Source organism: Anticarsia gemmatalis, chromosome 28 (genome assembly GCF_050436995.1).
Source record: "Anticarsia gemmatalis isolate Benzon Research Colony breed Stoneville strain chromosome 28, ilAntGemm2 primary, whole genome shotgun sequence".
NCBI classification, from domain to species: Eukaryota; Metazoa; Arthropoda; class Insecta; order Lepidoptera; family Erebidae; genus Anticarsia; species Anticarsia gemmatalis.
The window spans coordinates 3,568,415-3,584,536 of record NC_134772.1 but is presented as its reverse complement, the minus strand read 5'-3'; the positions used below and the strand labels follow the sequence as shown (position 1 = coordinate 3,584,536).

General features: G+C 34.5%; 3 protein-coding genes across 7 annotated transcripts in view; all 3 read left to right on the top strand.

Moving 5' to 3' along the window:
• LOC142984937 (polycomb protein PHO-like) overlaps positions 1 to 6,892 on the top strand; it is a 30,903-nt gene extending 24,011 nt beyond the window's left edge. For all 5 annotated transcript variants that reach the window (XM_076132819.1, XM_076132822.1, XM_076132821.1 and 2 more), the window contains 6 exons: positions 393 to 479; positions 839 to 940; positions 1,378 to 1,479; positions 1,789 to 1,909; positions 2,521 to 2,640; positions 3,249 to 6,892. In XM_076132819.1, the coding sequence (XP_075988934.1) occupies positions 393 to 479; positions 839 to 940; positions 1,378 to 1,479; positions 1,789 to 1,909; positions 2,521 to 2,640; positions 3,249 to 3,378 (662 nt within the window). In that variant the 3' untranslated portion in view covers positions 3,379 to 6,892. The remainder of the gene's footprint in view (positions 1 to 392; positions 480 to 838; positions 941 to 1,377; positions 1,480 to 1,788; positions 1,910 to 2,520; positions 2,641 to 3,248) is intronic.
• A 481-nt stretch (positions 6,893 to 7,373) lies between these two features.
• Positions 7,374 to 12,747, top strand: LOC142984811 (tRNA pseudouridine(38/39) synthase). Its single transcript, XM_076132643.1, has 9 exons — positions 7,374 to 7,518; positions 7,601 to 7,737; positions 8,083 to 8,284; positions 8,619 to 8,788; positions 9,237 to 9,445; positions 9,974 to 10,121; positions 11,014 to 11,160; positions 11,961 to 12,145; positions 12,608 to 12,747. Exons 1-9 carry the CDS (start codon positions 7,444 to 7,446, stop codon positions 12,679 to 12,681), a joined length of 1,347 nt encoding a protein of 448 aa, XP_075988758.1. The 5' UTR covers positions 7,374 to 7,443; the 3' UTR covers positions 12,682 to 12,747.
• A 788-nt stretch (positions 12,748 to 13,535) lies between these two features.
• Positions 13,536 to 16,122, top strand: part of LOC142984815 (uncharacterized) — a 57,317-nt gene continuing 54,730 nt past the window's right edge. The window contains exons 1-2 of the mRNA XM_076132650.1: positions 13,536 to 13,943; positions 15,450 to 15,702. The gene's annotated coding sequence lies outside the window, so the exon portion shown is untranslated. The remainder of the gene's footprint in view (positions 13,944 to 15,449; positions 15,703 to 16,122) is intronic.

The window sequence follows — 16,122 nt, the reverse complement described above, 5'->3', positions numbered from 1 at the left end:
CTGGTAGATTGTTACAAGAATTATCATATCACAGTTTATTTTTGTACAAAATCAAATAATTGCGGCGGCACGAAAATGTAACGTCATTACGCCCCATACTTATTATTTTTGATGAAAAAAAGGTATATAATATTTTTTCACAGAAAGTGAAGTAGTTTCTGCTAGCGACTTCGTCCGTGTGTAGCGATTTCCCAATGTAAAATGAGTCCTATGTGTTATTCCAGGTTAAAAATATGTGAACACAGAATTTCATCAAAATGTATAAAGTTTTTCGAAATTGAATACGTAAGAAATATCGATTTACCTTTTTCACCTTAGGGTATAAAAGGTGTGATGTTTATGTATGTAGCTCACGGCAAATTTAATAATTGTGTGGTATATTTGTTTTACAGATGATGGATCAAATCCAGAACCGGATCCTGACTACACGGAATACATGACAGGCAAAAAGAATATATTAGGAGCAGAGACAATGCCAGGTAGGTATATACAATGTATATTATAGTACATACAATACATTGCATTTACTTGCAAAAATGTTTGAAGATTGATGGAGGACTTAAGGTTGACATAAAATATGGTTGTGTGTGTAAATAACAAAGTTCTGGTTATTCTCGAGATAACAAATCAGGTAGTCTGATGATGAATTAGTCCCGATTACCAACAGCTGGCCACTGATATGTCCCTTAAAATGGAGCACTGAATTATGTTTCAAATGTGGTTGTTAGTATATCTTTGTTTTCTTCTCTATGAAGGAAAAGAATCCCACCATTTGATAAATAAAAGAGAGAAATAGTTAAACAATTTTAATAAAATTACACAAATTTTCTTTTTACAGGTTTAGATTTATCAGATCCCAAACAGCTTGCGGAGTTCGCGCGTCCCGGACACAAAATAAGACTAAAGAAACCTATGCCAGAGTCATCAGATAGAACTATAGGTAAGTGGAAATGATGTATTTCTCTTAGTCATATATGCTGATAAACTACTGCCATTCTAAGCAAAATAAATTGTTCGACTTCTAAAGGCTGATATGATGATGATGAAAAAGAGTATTTAATAAAAATACGTGCTTCAAGAGAGAAGTGCAGGTGACATAATGGATGCGGCTATATTTAAATAAATGAACTGAAATGCAAAATCTCTTTATTGAACACTGTATAAAATTGTCATTTGACTCGTGCTACAAAATAGCTTATCTAAGCTCGCTTACGCACTAGCGGTTCTCCGCGGGAGCGGCTAGCCCCGTGGTTACAGTTTAAGCAACCACGCGACAATTCATGGCGGTTCACAAGCTAAGGGGCTATCCAAACATTTTCGAAACTGATTATATTTGTGTAAAATAAATATTAAATTCTATTTATTATTATGTTTCAGCGTGTCCACACAAAGGTTGTACAAAGATGTTCAGAGATAACTCGGCGATGCGCAAACATCTACACACGCATGGACCGAGAGTACACGTGTGTGCTGAGTGTGGTATGTACATATAAATACTTAATATACATAATATAATAATATGTTAACTAGTTATTGTAAGTGTAGTTATTTGATTGTGTAAAAAATACTGTGGCGTAGTGGTTATGGTTCTCTCTACGCTGCTACGGTGGGTGGCGCAAATTAAAAACAATATTAATTTAAATGGTACTCCGGCTCATAAGTGCCCTGAAATGTAGAGATAATACTTTGCTACCAATTCACACAATACATTTGTCATATTATCACACAGTAAGTCCTATGAAATTTAATTTCAGAGTTATATTAAAATTTACTATTTGTGTATTTCAGGTAAAGCATTTGTAGAGAGTTCAAAGTTAAAACGTCATCAACTGGTCCACACTGGTGAGAAACCCTTCCAGTGTACCTTCGAGGGTTGCGGCAAGAGGTTCTCCTTAGATTTCAATCTAAGGTATGTTACTATTAGTGCTAAGACTGTTTTTTAATACCTGCATAAGTACGAAATAAGTATACAGTAGACTGATACAGAGGCTAGTTGTCACGCGACACATGAGGTCGTTGAAATTAAATTAATTAAAATCAATATTGGAAATCGACCATATCAAGCCGTCGCCAAGTACGTACCATAAATTTCAATATAAACTTCAGAATAACCTTTTCAATCGATAGCCTTTATATAGCCTTCCTTATGAAGTTAAGCTGGGACTGATATCTGATTCAAGATATGTATAATAGAATACGGGAATTAACGCGAACACGCATTTTACCCTAAAATGCCTGACGTTTCGGCGCAGGTTGCACTCGCCGTGGTCGCAACTGACTGTCAGAATTTTAGGCATTTTAATGTAAAATGCGTGTTCGCGTTAATTCCCGTATTCTATTATACATTAAACATGCAACGCGGGAGTTTAAAAGTTATGATTCAAGAAATACCCGGTTAGATTGAACGCACGTTTTTCCTATTCTTATTTTCATGTCATCGCCAGAATTTAATTCTTACTCAAAGAAAACAGGCTAAATATCTACGAAGTTTGTAATGTGTTTATGTTGCATTAATTACAGAACCCACGTGCGCATCCACACGGGCGACCGTCCATACGTGTGTCCGTTCGACGGCTGCAACAAGAAGTTCGCGCAGAGCACCAACCTCAAGTCACACATACTTACACACGCCAAGGCTAAGTAAGTACAACTTATCTATGATAATGATTATAACGTAACCTACACTATTGTATTGGCGTGAATCGGTAAAAATAGTTGTAAGGATGTATAAATAAATAAATAAATAAATCTAATTGTTCTGTGTAGTGTTGAAAACTTTGAAAAAGGATGAAAATATAAAAGTTGAATTAAGAAAATTTTGGTTGTAAGCAAGAGGATTAGGTTTTATATAACTAACAGAGAAGAAGGTTGCTGTTCTACATCTTATTTTCATATTGGGATTTCCGAAAACAAGTTTATGTTAGATTTAGATACAGAAAGTTGAAAGGAATATGCAATAAAAAGTATGGTGCCATGTAACTTTTGTATTATTGTAAAGTCCATTGAGTCAGGCTTATTTTGTGTTATTATGGACACATCTGATGTCTGTATCAAAGTAGATTAAGTAATTATACATTTTCTAGTTCATACTATCAACTTTTGGCCGTGGTTCTCCGCGTCAATTGTCAAACTGAGAAGTCTATTTCATAATACAATGACTTTTACATTATATAATATCCCGTTTAGACAGAGGAGCTTAAGTATTTGTAATATCAGTAATATCCTAATAAAATTTTATCATTTTCCAGGTCAAGAAACTCCCTATCACGCAACGGCGGTAACTCATACGAGTCTGCCCGAACGACGCCACAATACGTCCAACTGGAGGTGTCGCCCGACGACTCCAACCCACAACTCATATTCTATACACACGAGTAATGCGAGACAATGCAAGACAGTGCAAGACAATAGTGCTGTGAGACTAAGTGATAGTGATAAGTGATTTAGGTAGTGATTTTGCAATATGAACTGTCAGTGATGCAAGACATGCAAGAAGCAAGACATATGCAAGCTATGCGAGACTTACGCAAGTTCAGCAATACATATGCAAGTCATGCAAGACTTATGCAAGAAGCAAGACTGTAGAACAGACTTGCAGTGATCAAGTGTATAGTGATTGTATTTTCTTAACACTTTGGTCTACCAAAGGTTTTAAATTTTAATTTTTAGTTGGCAACATTCTTTGCTTTAGTGTTGCGTACTAACAAAATTATGTTATCGGCACTGTTTTTTTTTAGTTTATGCACTATGCTTTAAAAGATTTATGCTCATTTCTTTCTGGATAAGTCTCAGATAGTATAGCAGGTGGAATTTTGACAGTTGTTGTGATACAATAACTGCCACTTTATCTAGTAGTCATGTTATCTGACACTTATCCATTACCCGTGAAACAAGCTCTTAATGTGCTTGAATGACAGCTTAGTATAGTACTTTCTAGTTTTGTTTATGAAATTGAATTCTATACTAAAATTATTTTCATATAAATTACTTTACAATGGTGCAAAAATTATATAAAATAAATATTATATAATGCTAAGCTGTCATTGTTCCATGATAAATACCTCCTATACACTTTATTGACGGGTTGGAAATAATCAAGTTGATGCAAAACACCTGCTGGGTGTAAAATTTATTTATGTAAGTATTTAACTTTGTGTTTCTGAACATAGCAACAAGCCACTGCACGATAGATATTTAAACTTAAAAACAAGCTAGCAGATCTTGGAATGCAATAACGTAATTGTTACGTATCCGCCCACAGCATAGCAGCTTGTTGCTAAATTCAGACAGCACATACTATTCACATGTACACTATCTATACTTTTTCACTAAATCGGAGCTCGGTAGAGCAGAGTAGAGTGCTCTACATCACCGCTACGCGTCAGTAAAAAGTGTCATTGTTCAATTTGTGGTTATCGTTACGCTGTCCTGCGGAGCTCTGCTTTTGTGGAAACGTACCTTCAACCTCACTCGACACCTACTTTCGAATACAAAGCGCTATGCTTCGCTCAATTACGATCTATAGTCACCACAACTTGATTATTACTCCCTATGCCGTCGATACAATGTGTAGGAGTGAAAATAATGCAAAACCAAAAGAGTTTTCTTTCTACTTTTCGTTTTAAGACTTGGCGTGAAAAGGTTTGTCATAAATAATTACTCTGTTATCACAACCTCTTGAAGATTTAATATGTTAGATTCTGCCTGTTACTACATTGGAAAATATTGGTTTTTCTTTGTATAATACATATTTTTCTGCATAAATTATAACTTGTAGCTTTCGATTGTAGGATTAGTAGTTTCAGAGATTAGCTCGCACAAACAAATGGGCTAATCTAATTCTCTTTTTGTATCATTGGCTGATATTTTTCTTAAATTTATCGATATTGGCCTTTTCAAGAGGTTGTCTTAATAAGACAAAAGTTTGTAAATTTTGTACCATACAAATGCCAAAAATAATACTGTAATATAAATAATAGATTTAAATTTATAGAGAATTCTTGTGTTTATTTATCCAATTTAACTTTTTAATACTAAGCCAATAATGATAATAATTAAATGGACACATCAATTCTCTTAATATGCATGCAGGGATATTTAAAAAAATGTTTCTCTACATTTAATTCAGTATTTCATACAGCAAATCTTAAATAATTTTGTCTCTGGAATGTTAAGTAGATACGCCTTTAACACCTTATGTACAACAAACAGTATGACCAATGACCATATCGAGCTCATATTTGGACAACAGAAGATGAGGTCACAGGCCTCAGGGTGCAGTGGGCATATATGTAGAACTGTTGGTACTGTGTCTCACCTTATCTACCACACCATGAGGAAATAGAGTATAATGTACTGTGTGAGGTGCAAAATACAGGCCCCATGCCAACTTTAAACTTTCTCCTGCACAGTTAGCTAAAGTAAATAAAATGGCTTGATATGTCCTCATAATATTGACTAAAAATCATTATTATTACAGTCAATTTGATTGTTTTAGCTAGATTTCAATCCTAACTACTTATTAACTGCCAAATGCATAACTATTTTTTAGTAGATGAAACTGAAAACTAATATCACTGCATGCATACAGTTTAATTTGGTTTTTATAAGTTTTAGGATAAGTCGACGTCCCGTTCTTACGTGTTAGGCAGACATTGAAAGTGTTTATAATGCGGAAAAATAATGATTAGACTTAAAAATTGTAAGTTTTTCGTGATTTAAAGTAACTTTTTGACTTCAGCAATAATTGTGCGGTGCTTTTACACGTTTATTTACCGATATAGCGTAGTTCATAAGTATGAAATATCGGAACGAAAATTATAACTCGCGTCAACAACTTAGTGTGTATGAAAATAACCACAACCCGCCGCGAAGAAGTAAAAAGAATATCTTAATTTTATTTTAACTCCCTCACAATAGCCTGGTGGTATAATCAGAGACACAAAGTCATGCAGCGCGTAAATTATATTGTTACAAGATCGATTTCTAAAGTACTTGCTGCCAGTGTTACAAATAGATCAATATTATTTTCTTCCATTACCTTCTTCCAAATATTAGAGTGCGTTTCTATAAAAGCAGAGCTTGGCGGAGTGGGTCGAAAATGGCAGGGAATTGACCAATAGCAGGACTGGAAATCTCCGCTCCTTGTCATTGGTCATATCTTAGTCAGTTCAGTCCACTCAGCGGAGCTTTTCTATCGTAGACACTTTCTTAAAATTCTACTTTCCAATGTCTGCCCAACACTCGTCGTTGTATAATAAGGTTTTTTCTAATAAACGACTGATACAACTGTATATATTATTATTTTCATGATGTGCACGTCGCGTTGCTGTATTTCAGCGTAGTTTAGGTAAAATAGTCAAAATGTCAGCACAACTTTACAACTGATAAGAATGTATTTTAAATCAATTTTAGATATGGATTAATTTTATGTTGCAATTTAGTTATAGTTTTATATTTAATATGGCAACTGTGGTGTGAATACGATAATGATTACCCTTTAGCAAAAAAAAAAATGCAGTTTAGCGTCTTTTTGAACAGTAAAGGCCTAGCGGAGGCGCGGGGAAGTTACCTAGAATAAATCAATTTAAAACAAACCTTAACACTAAGAGTTAAGGTTGATTATGAGAATAAAGATAAAAATATACGCATATTCCCGCAAAATTGTATATTTGGGTCATATCTCTGTGCACTTTTCCATTATGTAATCTCGCCATTGTCTGCCAAGTTACTAATATATCTTTATTTTATAAATCAAATTGAATTAGTAAGTATTTGAAATGAATTGTGGTCAGCTTTAAAGTTGTGTGTTACAAGTTGAATACAGCAACGCTACTGTTAGGGTGATCCTTTTGAGGAGACAAACGAAATAAATTGTAAATATTTATATAAATATGTGTTTTATTTCCCTCAAATATATAATTCATTTTATAACTGATTATGAACTTTAGGAGCAGCTTAGATGCGAGTCCGTAACTGTAGGATATCATTTCCCTATAAGGCTTTCGATTGTGTGTAGTCCAGTGTAGTATTCATTCGTTTAGTCTCTCTATCCCGGCCGAGCTCTGAAACAGAAAAGCCTCGATGGAGAAGCTGATATAGGAGTAGTAATTTGGCTACCTCTGTTTTGTAATAAGTATTCAAGGGCTCTTAAAGTTAATGCCGTATTGGTATTTTAAAACAATGAGTTTAAAACAATCTATAACGATAAAATGCTTACTAGAGCTATGAATATAAAAGTGTCATTACCAGGTACGTGAAATGCCGTCACAACTTAATTTGCAGATCAAAAGACTAGGTTCCAAGCTTTCTTTTTATTAAAAACTGATTATGTCAGACGTGATCAAAATACGTCAATGACAATGAATGTCAGACTTAAACGTCAACAAAAAGTTTGACTTGAGTTTGTAAATAGTACAAGAATTGTGAAATACAGAAATAATTATGGACACAGCTGCACCAAAAGCAAAAAAGAATAAAAGCCTGAGTAGAGAAGAACTGTTAAATTTGGATAAAAATGTATTTCATGTCTTATAAATCGTATAAAATGAACATAACCTAAAAGAAATTGTAACTTTTACTTATTTCGATAATTTTACAGGAACTTGTTGAAAGAATAATTCAAATAGAAGCCCATAACCTTCAATTGAAGAATATTATAAGTAAAAACCTGTCAGATGGGGATTCAAGTGAAAATAGTACTAGAAAAAAGCCAGCGAAACCATTTGATTTCAGCAAGTAAGTTTACGTATTTATTTTGAACTCATCATTGTAATGTTTCCTTGGTTCTTTTAAATTATGATCTATTAAAATTACTTTTACATAACAGTACCTATGGAATCTTCAAAACTCAAAGACATTACCACTAATTGTGGTAGTTTACGAAACTACTTAATACTATTACATTACTTTCGACTTTAGAAAATACTCTTGAAATGTTAATATATCATGTAATCTCTCTCTATATTCTATAAATACGTACCTACTTTGTTTTCTGCTTATATGCATTTTTAAATTTTTGTTTATATCTATCATATTTCTTTTATTTCAACCATTAATCAGTCTTTCTTACAAAACTTCCAGATGCCACTTTCGCCGAGTCTTACTCCGGTTCCTCTACTTCGGTTGGGACTACCAAGGCTTCGTAGTCCAGGAAGACTCCACACAGACCATAGAACACCATCTATTCCAGGCTTTAACTAAAGCTTGTTTGATAGAGAGTAGAGAGACATCAAACTATGCAAGGTGTGGCAGGACTGATAAAGGTGTTAGCGCTTTTGGACAGGTAAGAGTATGCTGTGCAAAGTTCACTATTTTATAAATTTATGTTGCATTACTTTAAGAATTATTGGACAACACACACGGTCATTCGATTCCAAACTAAGCAGAGCTTGTACTATGGTAACCAAATAACTGATAAACATACATATATGTATACTTCTAAATACATACTTATATAGATAAATTGACAACCGGGCAATTAGACAAAGGAGTATTATCTAGACCTCAGGTAAGGTTTTTCCTAAGAGAGAAGTGTGATCATTAGATAAACAGAGACTTAAGAATCACTTATTTTTGCAACAAAATCTACAATTTCAACAAATATTGTAAATTTGCAGGTAATATCAATATCACTTCGCAGCAAGTTTCCATTAGACCAGCAGTACTGTGCAGAATCCTTGTCAAACGAGATGCCTTACTGTAAGTTATTGAACAGACTGCTGCCTAAAGACATAAGAGTGGTCGCCTGGATGCCTATACCTGCAGATCTGCCTGAGTTTAGTGCTAGGTAATTTTACTACTATTAAAAATAATTAGCTAATTATTGCTTAACTTGTTGATGAAGAATCTCATCATGGAATGAGAGAAAACCAGGTACCAATCCAGTTTTTCTCTCATTTCTTCAAAATATTTCGGGTTCCATCCCTGAGTTGGGCAAAGTGCTATCTGATTTTTCTGATTACTATTAGAATGATCATAAAAATAGCTTGGAATTTGGTAACATGCCCTTAATACGGCAAAAGGTTCGCCCCCTTTAACATGGGACAAATCTTTGTGTGACGAGCACGACTATTTGTTCTGAGCGTCGTTGTCAATTTATTTACATAACTATGTATTTAGAAGTATATAAGTATGTTTATCAGTTATTTGGTTACCATAGTACAAGCTCTGCTTAGTTTGGAATCAAATAACCGTGTGTGAGTTGTCCAATGATATTTATTTCTTCAAATTCCCAGATTCGACTGCAAAAAACGTCAATACAAGTACTATTTCCCGCGTTCGTCGCTCGACATACAAGCGATGCGCCGCGGCTGCACTCACGTGGTCGGCTCGCACGATTACCGAAACCTGTGCAAGATGGACGTCGGTAATGGCGTAACTCAGTTCATAAGAGAACTGATAACAGCTGATGTTATACCTGTTGATAAGAACGATACTGACAAACGTGAGTTGAAGGAATTAGGATGATCTCTTCAATTACATTAGCGCCATCTATTGTCTGACGGCATATAAGTGTTGTTGTTGATAAAGTACTTTCTATGCTTTCTAAAGTGTGATCTAGTGACAGGTATTATTCTTCTTCTTTTTAAAGACTTCCCCCGCACTAAGAACTACTCTTGTGTCGCGGGGACTTTTACAAACATACAAACAACGAACACAATGTACAACTAGACCCGAAACAATTAATTGTGGATCGCACAGCTCCGTGGCGCAGTAGTTTAGGTCACCGCGTTGATAACATTGCGTCGGGAGGTCATGGGTTCGATTATGTAGCTCGATTCTTTACTACTATCGACTACCAGCAACCGAAAATCTGAAATTTTATACGCAAATCTGCGACTCTAGCGGGCTGCATAAGAACTGAAAAGTACAGTACAGACTCAGAATTGTGCTACTGGTAAATTAAAACCTCTGACGATCTTCAAATCAAACAGGACTTTTTAAAGTATAATGTTTTTATTTCGTATTCCAGCAACATCAATGTACTACCTACTGATCGAGGGTAACGCGTTCCTCTGGCATCAGATACGATGCATCATGGGAGTGCTGCTGCTCATAGGTCAGGGGAAGGAGACGCCGGGAGTCATAGCTGAGTTGTTAGACGTTGAGAACAATCCTAGGTAAGTCTTACTACTTAGAGTACTTAAAATAAAATTTAAATTTAACCCATTAATGTCCCACTGCTGGGCAAGGGTCTCCTCCCGTAATCAGGGAGGGGTTAGGCCTTGAGGGGTTAGGGTTGGGGACTTTGCATGTCTCAATAAATTTTAGGCATGCAAGGTTTCCTCACGATGTTTTCCTTCACCGTTGGAGCATGTGATAATTATTTCTAATACACACATAACTTCTAAAAGTCATTGGTGTGTTGCCTCGGGTTCGAACCTGCGACCACTTGCGTGGGAGGTGTCAACTTATACCACTCGGCTATCACTGCCCTAAGTACTCTGCTTAGAGTACTTAGTACCTATTATAATCAGGCCGTTACAAACGTGTGAACTACGTCATAATCAAAAGAATGAAATGAATGTGACAATGTGTAGCGAGTGAGAGACTCCGATATAATGACATGACTTAGTGAGCAAGTTTGAAATGATCCGAGTATAGTAATATCCTTCAAAACAGTATAATTAAACCAGCCTACTGTGCAGGACTTTGTGTATAGTGTCACGTGTGTGTACAATACACAGGTACACTCTCTATTCCTTCAGTTTCATAGCCCGGTGGGACGGTACACACGACCAGGGAGAGGCGCAGGACCGACGACTTTTCGTGCTCTCGTATTCTCAACTTTCTTTTTAATTATCTTTAATTATTTACCAACTTATTAACATACTTACATCTAAAGTATTCTAAACACATACAGATCATATACTTATTTCTTATCACAAAAATGTTAACCCTTTTTGGGATTTAAACCCACCACCCGCGGCTGTTTTTTGCGGCTAAGTGACCACATTAACCACTGCGCCTAACATGCTGTCAAATAAAATAATGATACACTGTTTTTTTCAGGAAACCCCAATACAACATGGCCTTAGACGTACCTCTGAACTTATTCCATTGTTCCTACGATTTGAACAATACGTGGATTTATGACAAACACGATCTAAGCAATGTTATAGCACAGTTACAAAGTGATTGGACTGTCAGGAGTATACAGTAAGTAGTTAAATTTTTTTTTACAACCCTTTACTGTCCCACTCCAGGGCAAGGGTCTCCTCCCAAACGAGGGAGAGGGGTTAGTACTTGAGTAGTTAAATTATTTACTTTTTTAGACAACTCCCGAACTAAGAATTGCTCTTGTGTCGCGGGGACTTTTACAAACATACAAACAACGGACACAAAGCACAACCAGACCCGAAGCAATTATTTGTGGATCGCACAAATAATTGCTCCGTGTGGGAATCGAACCCACGACCTCCCGTTGCAGTGGTATCGGCGTGGCGACCTAAACCACTGCGCCACGGAGGCAGTCAAGTTCTCTTGTGTTACGGGGACTTTTTACAAACATACAAACAATTACTATTATGCAACTATTTGTGGATCGCAGAAGTATTTGCTCCGTGTGGGAATCGAACTCATGACGTCTCGATGCACTGGTAGTGGCCAGGTGACCAGCTGCGTCAACGCATTCGCTATATCCTAAACATCGCTTTCAAAGACTTCACTCACTCAAATATCAGCAGAATTAGTGTAACTACGTTATTCTCAATAGTAACATTTAATTATTAGGTCGGGGAAAAAGTCTTTTCTCATTATAGTATGTATGAACTTGTAATAAAACTTTTCTCTACACAAAAAAGCTCTATACTTGGGTACCTCACGAGCTCACTGAAATAAACATAATGAACCGTGTACTCATTCGTGATTCTTGAAGCCAAAGAGATTTTATTACCAGTTCATACATACTATAATGCCAAAAGACTTTTCCCCGACCTACTATTATATTATATTTTCAGATCTACAATGATAAATGACACAATCAACGTGTTAGAAGCACAATACACAGCGATGTGTGCGAGCGAGAAGGCAGATAGCAATGTACAAGCGAGTGACAAGGACAGAATTATAGCGTACACAGATTGTCTTCTACAAGGAGTGAAACCTAAAGTTTATACGCCTTTGTTAAAACGAGATACTTGTTGTAAGTATTTAAATATATTTTCAATAATCTATCGGTAGTTAGGGATAGATTAACGATGGATTGTCAATGTATCTTTCGTGTGGTTGCAACGACCGATTACGGTATTTGCAGTGGCTTGGTTCGATTCCACAGTTGGATAAATAATTATTAAAATTTGGGCTTAAATTTTTTCGTTATAGTTCATAAGTAGTCCAACATTTAGTGGGTTAAACTAACTAATGAAATAACTAAGTAATGAAACGTAGGTGTATTTTAAAAGATGTTTGCCTACACTTTCAGGTATAATAGGCATGAAAGTTTGAGTTTCTGGCCGATTTTAACAGACAATCGTTTTGACAAATTCTTTGTAGGTATATTATCTATCAAAAACATCAAAATTAACACTCAATTAAATGAGTAAACTTATATAATGATTATGATAGAAAAACGGTTCTTTAATATTTTTATTGCTTTCTTTTTCAGCGAGTCTAGAAGAAAAAATTGAGCATTACGCGAAAAGAAGAAAAATAGCAGAACCTGAGAAAACAGCAGAATAAATTATATCTAAAAATTAAGATGTCCTATTTTTATATTTACTCATAATAATAAAGAAATATATTTTTAAAACGTTTTTTACTTTTCCCTTATTGTATCATATAATTTTTAGTAATAACGCCTTGCACCAAGATAAAATAAAATTGCTGGAACCTCAATTTTTCAAACGAAACTTAAAATTGTATTGTTTAGGGGGTTTAAGAAATAAGACCTACGTATTTGGAGATAATATCAAGCTGCATGATTCTAAGACAAAATTACCGAAATTCTGTGTTTGTCACTACTACCGTGGTTCCAGCATGCTGAACTATCAAATACGTCTTTTTCCATACTTTATAGCTCCTAGGGCACTGTCTGGATACAAAATAATTACTATGCAATTTGAGACCTCTCTCATTGTTCGGTGTCGGTTATAAAGCATTTTAGTTAGTAATTATTATTAATCGAGTTCTATGAAATAATCTGTCCGAGTAACGACAATCGACACAAAAGATAGCGTTACCTATCTCAATAAGATAGATTGTCACCTTTTTATGCTAATTATGCAATTGTTAGAATCCTTTGATAAGTTTATTATTCATAAAATACCATAGCTAGCGTAATATTTAGCTAAATATTCAATGCTCTCTTTTTTATACACGCGACACAAGCGTCATTGTGATCATCTCATTATTAAAATAAGGTCATTGCGCTAGCAGACTATTAAAAAACACGCAAACGACCTCAAACAGTAGCGGGTCTATTTTGTACAGTAATTGTCTCCATAATTATTGTGGCATTGTAGGTACATAATATTGAATATAAGCTGTGCGTAAACCGGCCGCGGGCAGCGAACGGCCAATACTATCTCGCGTTATTTCTTGAACAGTAATAGAAGGCCGCTACGACCGGATAGCAGTCTTTACGGCGCGTAACAATTTCGACACAGAAAAACTTGGATATCCTCGCATCATGATCAAAAGTAAAACAGAACGCAACTCGGTTTTTGCGCCAATTTTTTAATTGTTATCCGACTAAATGATAATGCAACGTTTATGTAAACGCATGTTCCGTATCCGTGTTCAATTTTTTCGATCGGGTAATATAATTTTGACAGTTCGATGAAAATATTTACGTGACGTGCCGTTTGTGTGAAAAACTTTTTTGGGTAAAGTTTATAACAAAAAATTAATGGATGGTGACTGTTTATATTGGGATATTGTTGCAAATTCGTGTTGTGAAAGTGTAAATATGTGTCGTCAGCATTGTGGATTAAAAGATTAAGGTGTGTATTGAATTTTATTGTTTTTTGCACACGCGAAAGGTGTCATCTAAAAGTTATTGAAGTCATGATTATATTTTATTGCAATTTTGCCCTAAAATTCTAACTGCAACTGCATTCTTCATTTAAATACTATATTGTTTTTGCTTAAAGTGTGAAGTGTAAAAAGTTTTTAAGTTTTAAAAATGACAGACTTTGTTTTCAACCAGTAGTGTTATTTGCCAAAATATTAATAAATCAATTATAATTTACGACTAGTATTAAACTGATAATCTGATAAATAAGAACCATGCGATTTACAGCTTTTGTTTATTTTAACACCAAAATTTAGTTTAGTATAGTTCACAATAGTGATTTATTTTTATTATTTCGTCTTGAAAGGCTAAATATGTAACTACCTGGTTATTGTTACTGAAATCAGTATATTATTTGTAAAAATAATACCTAAAGACCATGAGTCACTTTTTTTTAAACATACAGCTATCTGATAATTTCTTATTGGAGTCTTTATGTAACTTCATTTATGGAATATGTTGGATACTTATAACTTGAGACTAAAGTCAAAATTATTTTTCAAATATAGATACCCCACAATTTTAACATCTTAAAATAAACCATAACTACCTACCTGTTTGTTTCTTGTGTTTCATCATAATTCTTATTGGAGAGGACTGCTATTATATTAAAGTAAATAAATAAATTCAAAATAGGTACTTTGTGCAAAAATTGTTTCTTAATAAGGTAGAATTTTTATTAAGTAAGCATGCACATTTTGGTTCATTCCCATCAGATCCTTACAAATTTGCTACTGATACGGTTTGCACTAACTAGTGGTGTTAGCACACCAAATGTCAATAAAACTTTTTTTGTTTTTTCTGCTCCCTTAAGTAGGGAGATTAATTGTGTATTATATTATGAGTGCACTATGGTATATAGGTAATGGTAAAGAATTTTTGGCAGTAGTGTAGCTATTTAGGACTTATTCTCTTTTCATGAAACTCTTTTGAAGCAAATTGATATAATATGTTTGGAGATGATTAGGGACAAACTCTACTTTTTGGTCCAAAAACACTTCCCTAAGATATTGAAAGAGGGGATGAAACTTTGTATGTAAACTTTATAAATATGTAATTATGGTAATTAATTTAATAAAGTAATTTCTATGAGGAGGGGTTAGACCTAGACTCCACCACATTAACCTAGTGCTTGTTGGGGACTGTGCATTCCTTCAAGAACTGTTTTAAAGAACTTTCAGACATAACTACATAAGTTTTCTTACGTAGCAGTAAGAAAACTTATGTAGTTATGCAATTAGATCAATTATAAGTAAATTAATTTAGTATTTAAGTCATAACCGGTAGTTTTGTACATGATGTATCTAGATGTGAATGAGGCAAGGAAAGTTTGTAAGGATCGTACCAAGTGACATTCTTTGGTCTCTGCCTACTCCTAAAGGAACAAGACATAATTTCAGGTATGGATATAATTTTGTATTTCTTTTTGTTTCAGATTCAAAATGGAAATCCTTTCTTAAAAAGTAAAAATATAAAAAAGTACCTATGAGAATGATTCAAACTGAATTCAATATAGGCCAGTATTTTTGTATTTAAATAAAATAATTGCAATTGTTACTAAGTGATAATGTGACTGTATGTTAAGTTTTATTATAAAAGGCCAGTAATATAATAGCATAGTTATTTTAAAAAAATGATCAGTTATGGACATGATTGCACTGCTATGGAGACAAACACATCATATTTTTGTAAGTATATCCTATATTTTTTGAAATTATAAGTTAGTTATATACTATATGCTTTAAAACTGCCTCCATACTGCAGTGATTCGCTACGTCGCTACGTCGTACGTACGAGGTCGTGGGTTCGATTTCCTTACAGAACAATGTTATGAGATTTCCTAGTATTTTAAATACGTAAATGGGCGGTTGTATACCATACCTACTCAACCACTGCATCTGAGAGAAAGAAAGTTTTCCTTGTCCCACTCTCAAAACTCCTTCAAGAAATATTTTTTTTGGTTGACGATGCAGCTACTGTTACTTTCTAAATATGTTTTTTTAATGCAGATAACAATGGGTAGGTTTCAGGGTCCTTGCTGGTGACTCTTGAATTATAGCTTATAAAATCTCTTTTGAACACACAATAATTATCTTAATCGTAATTAA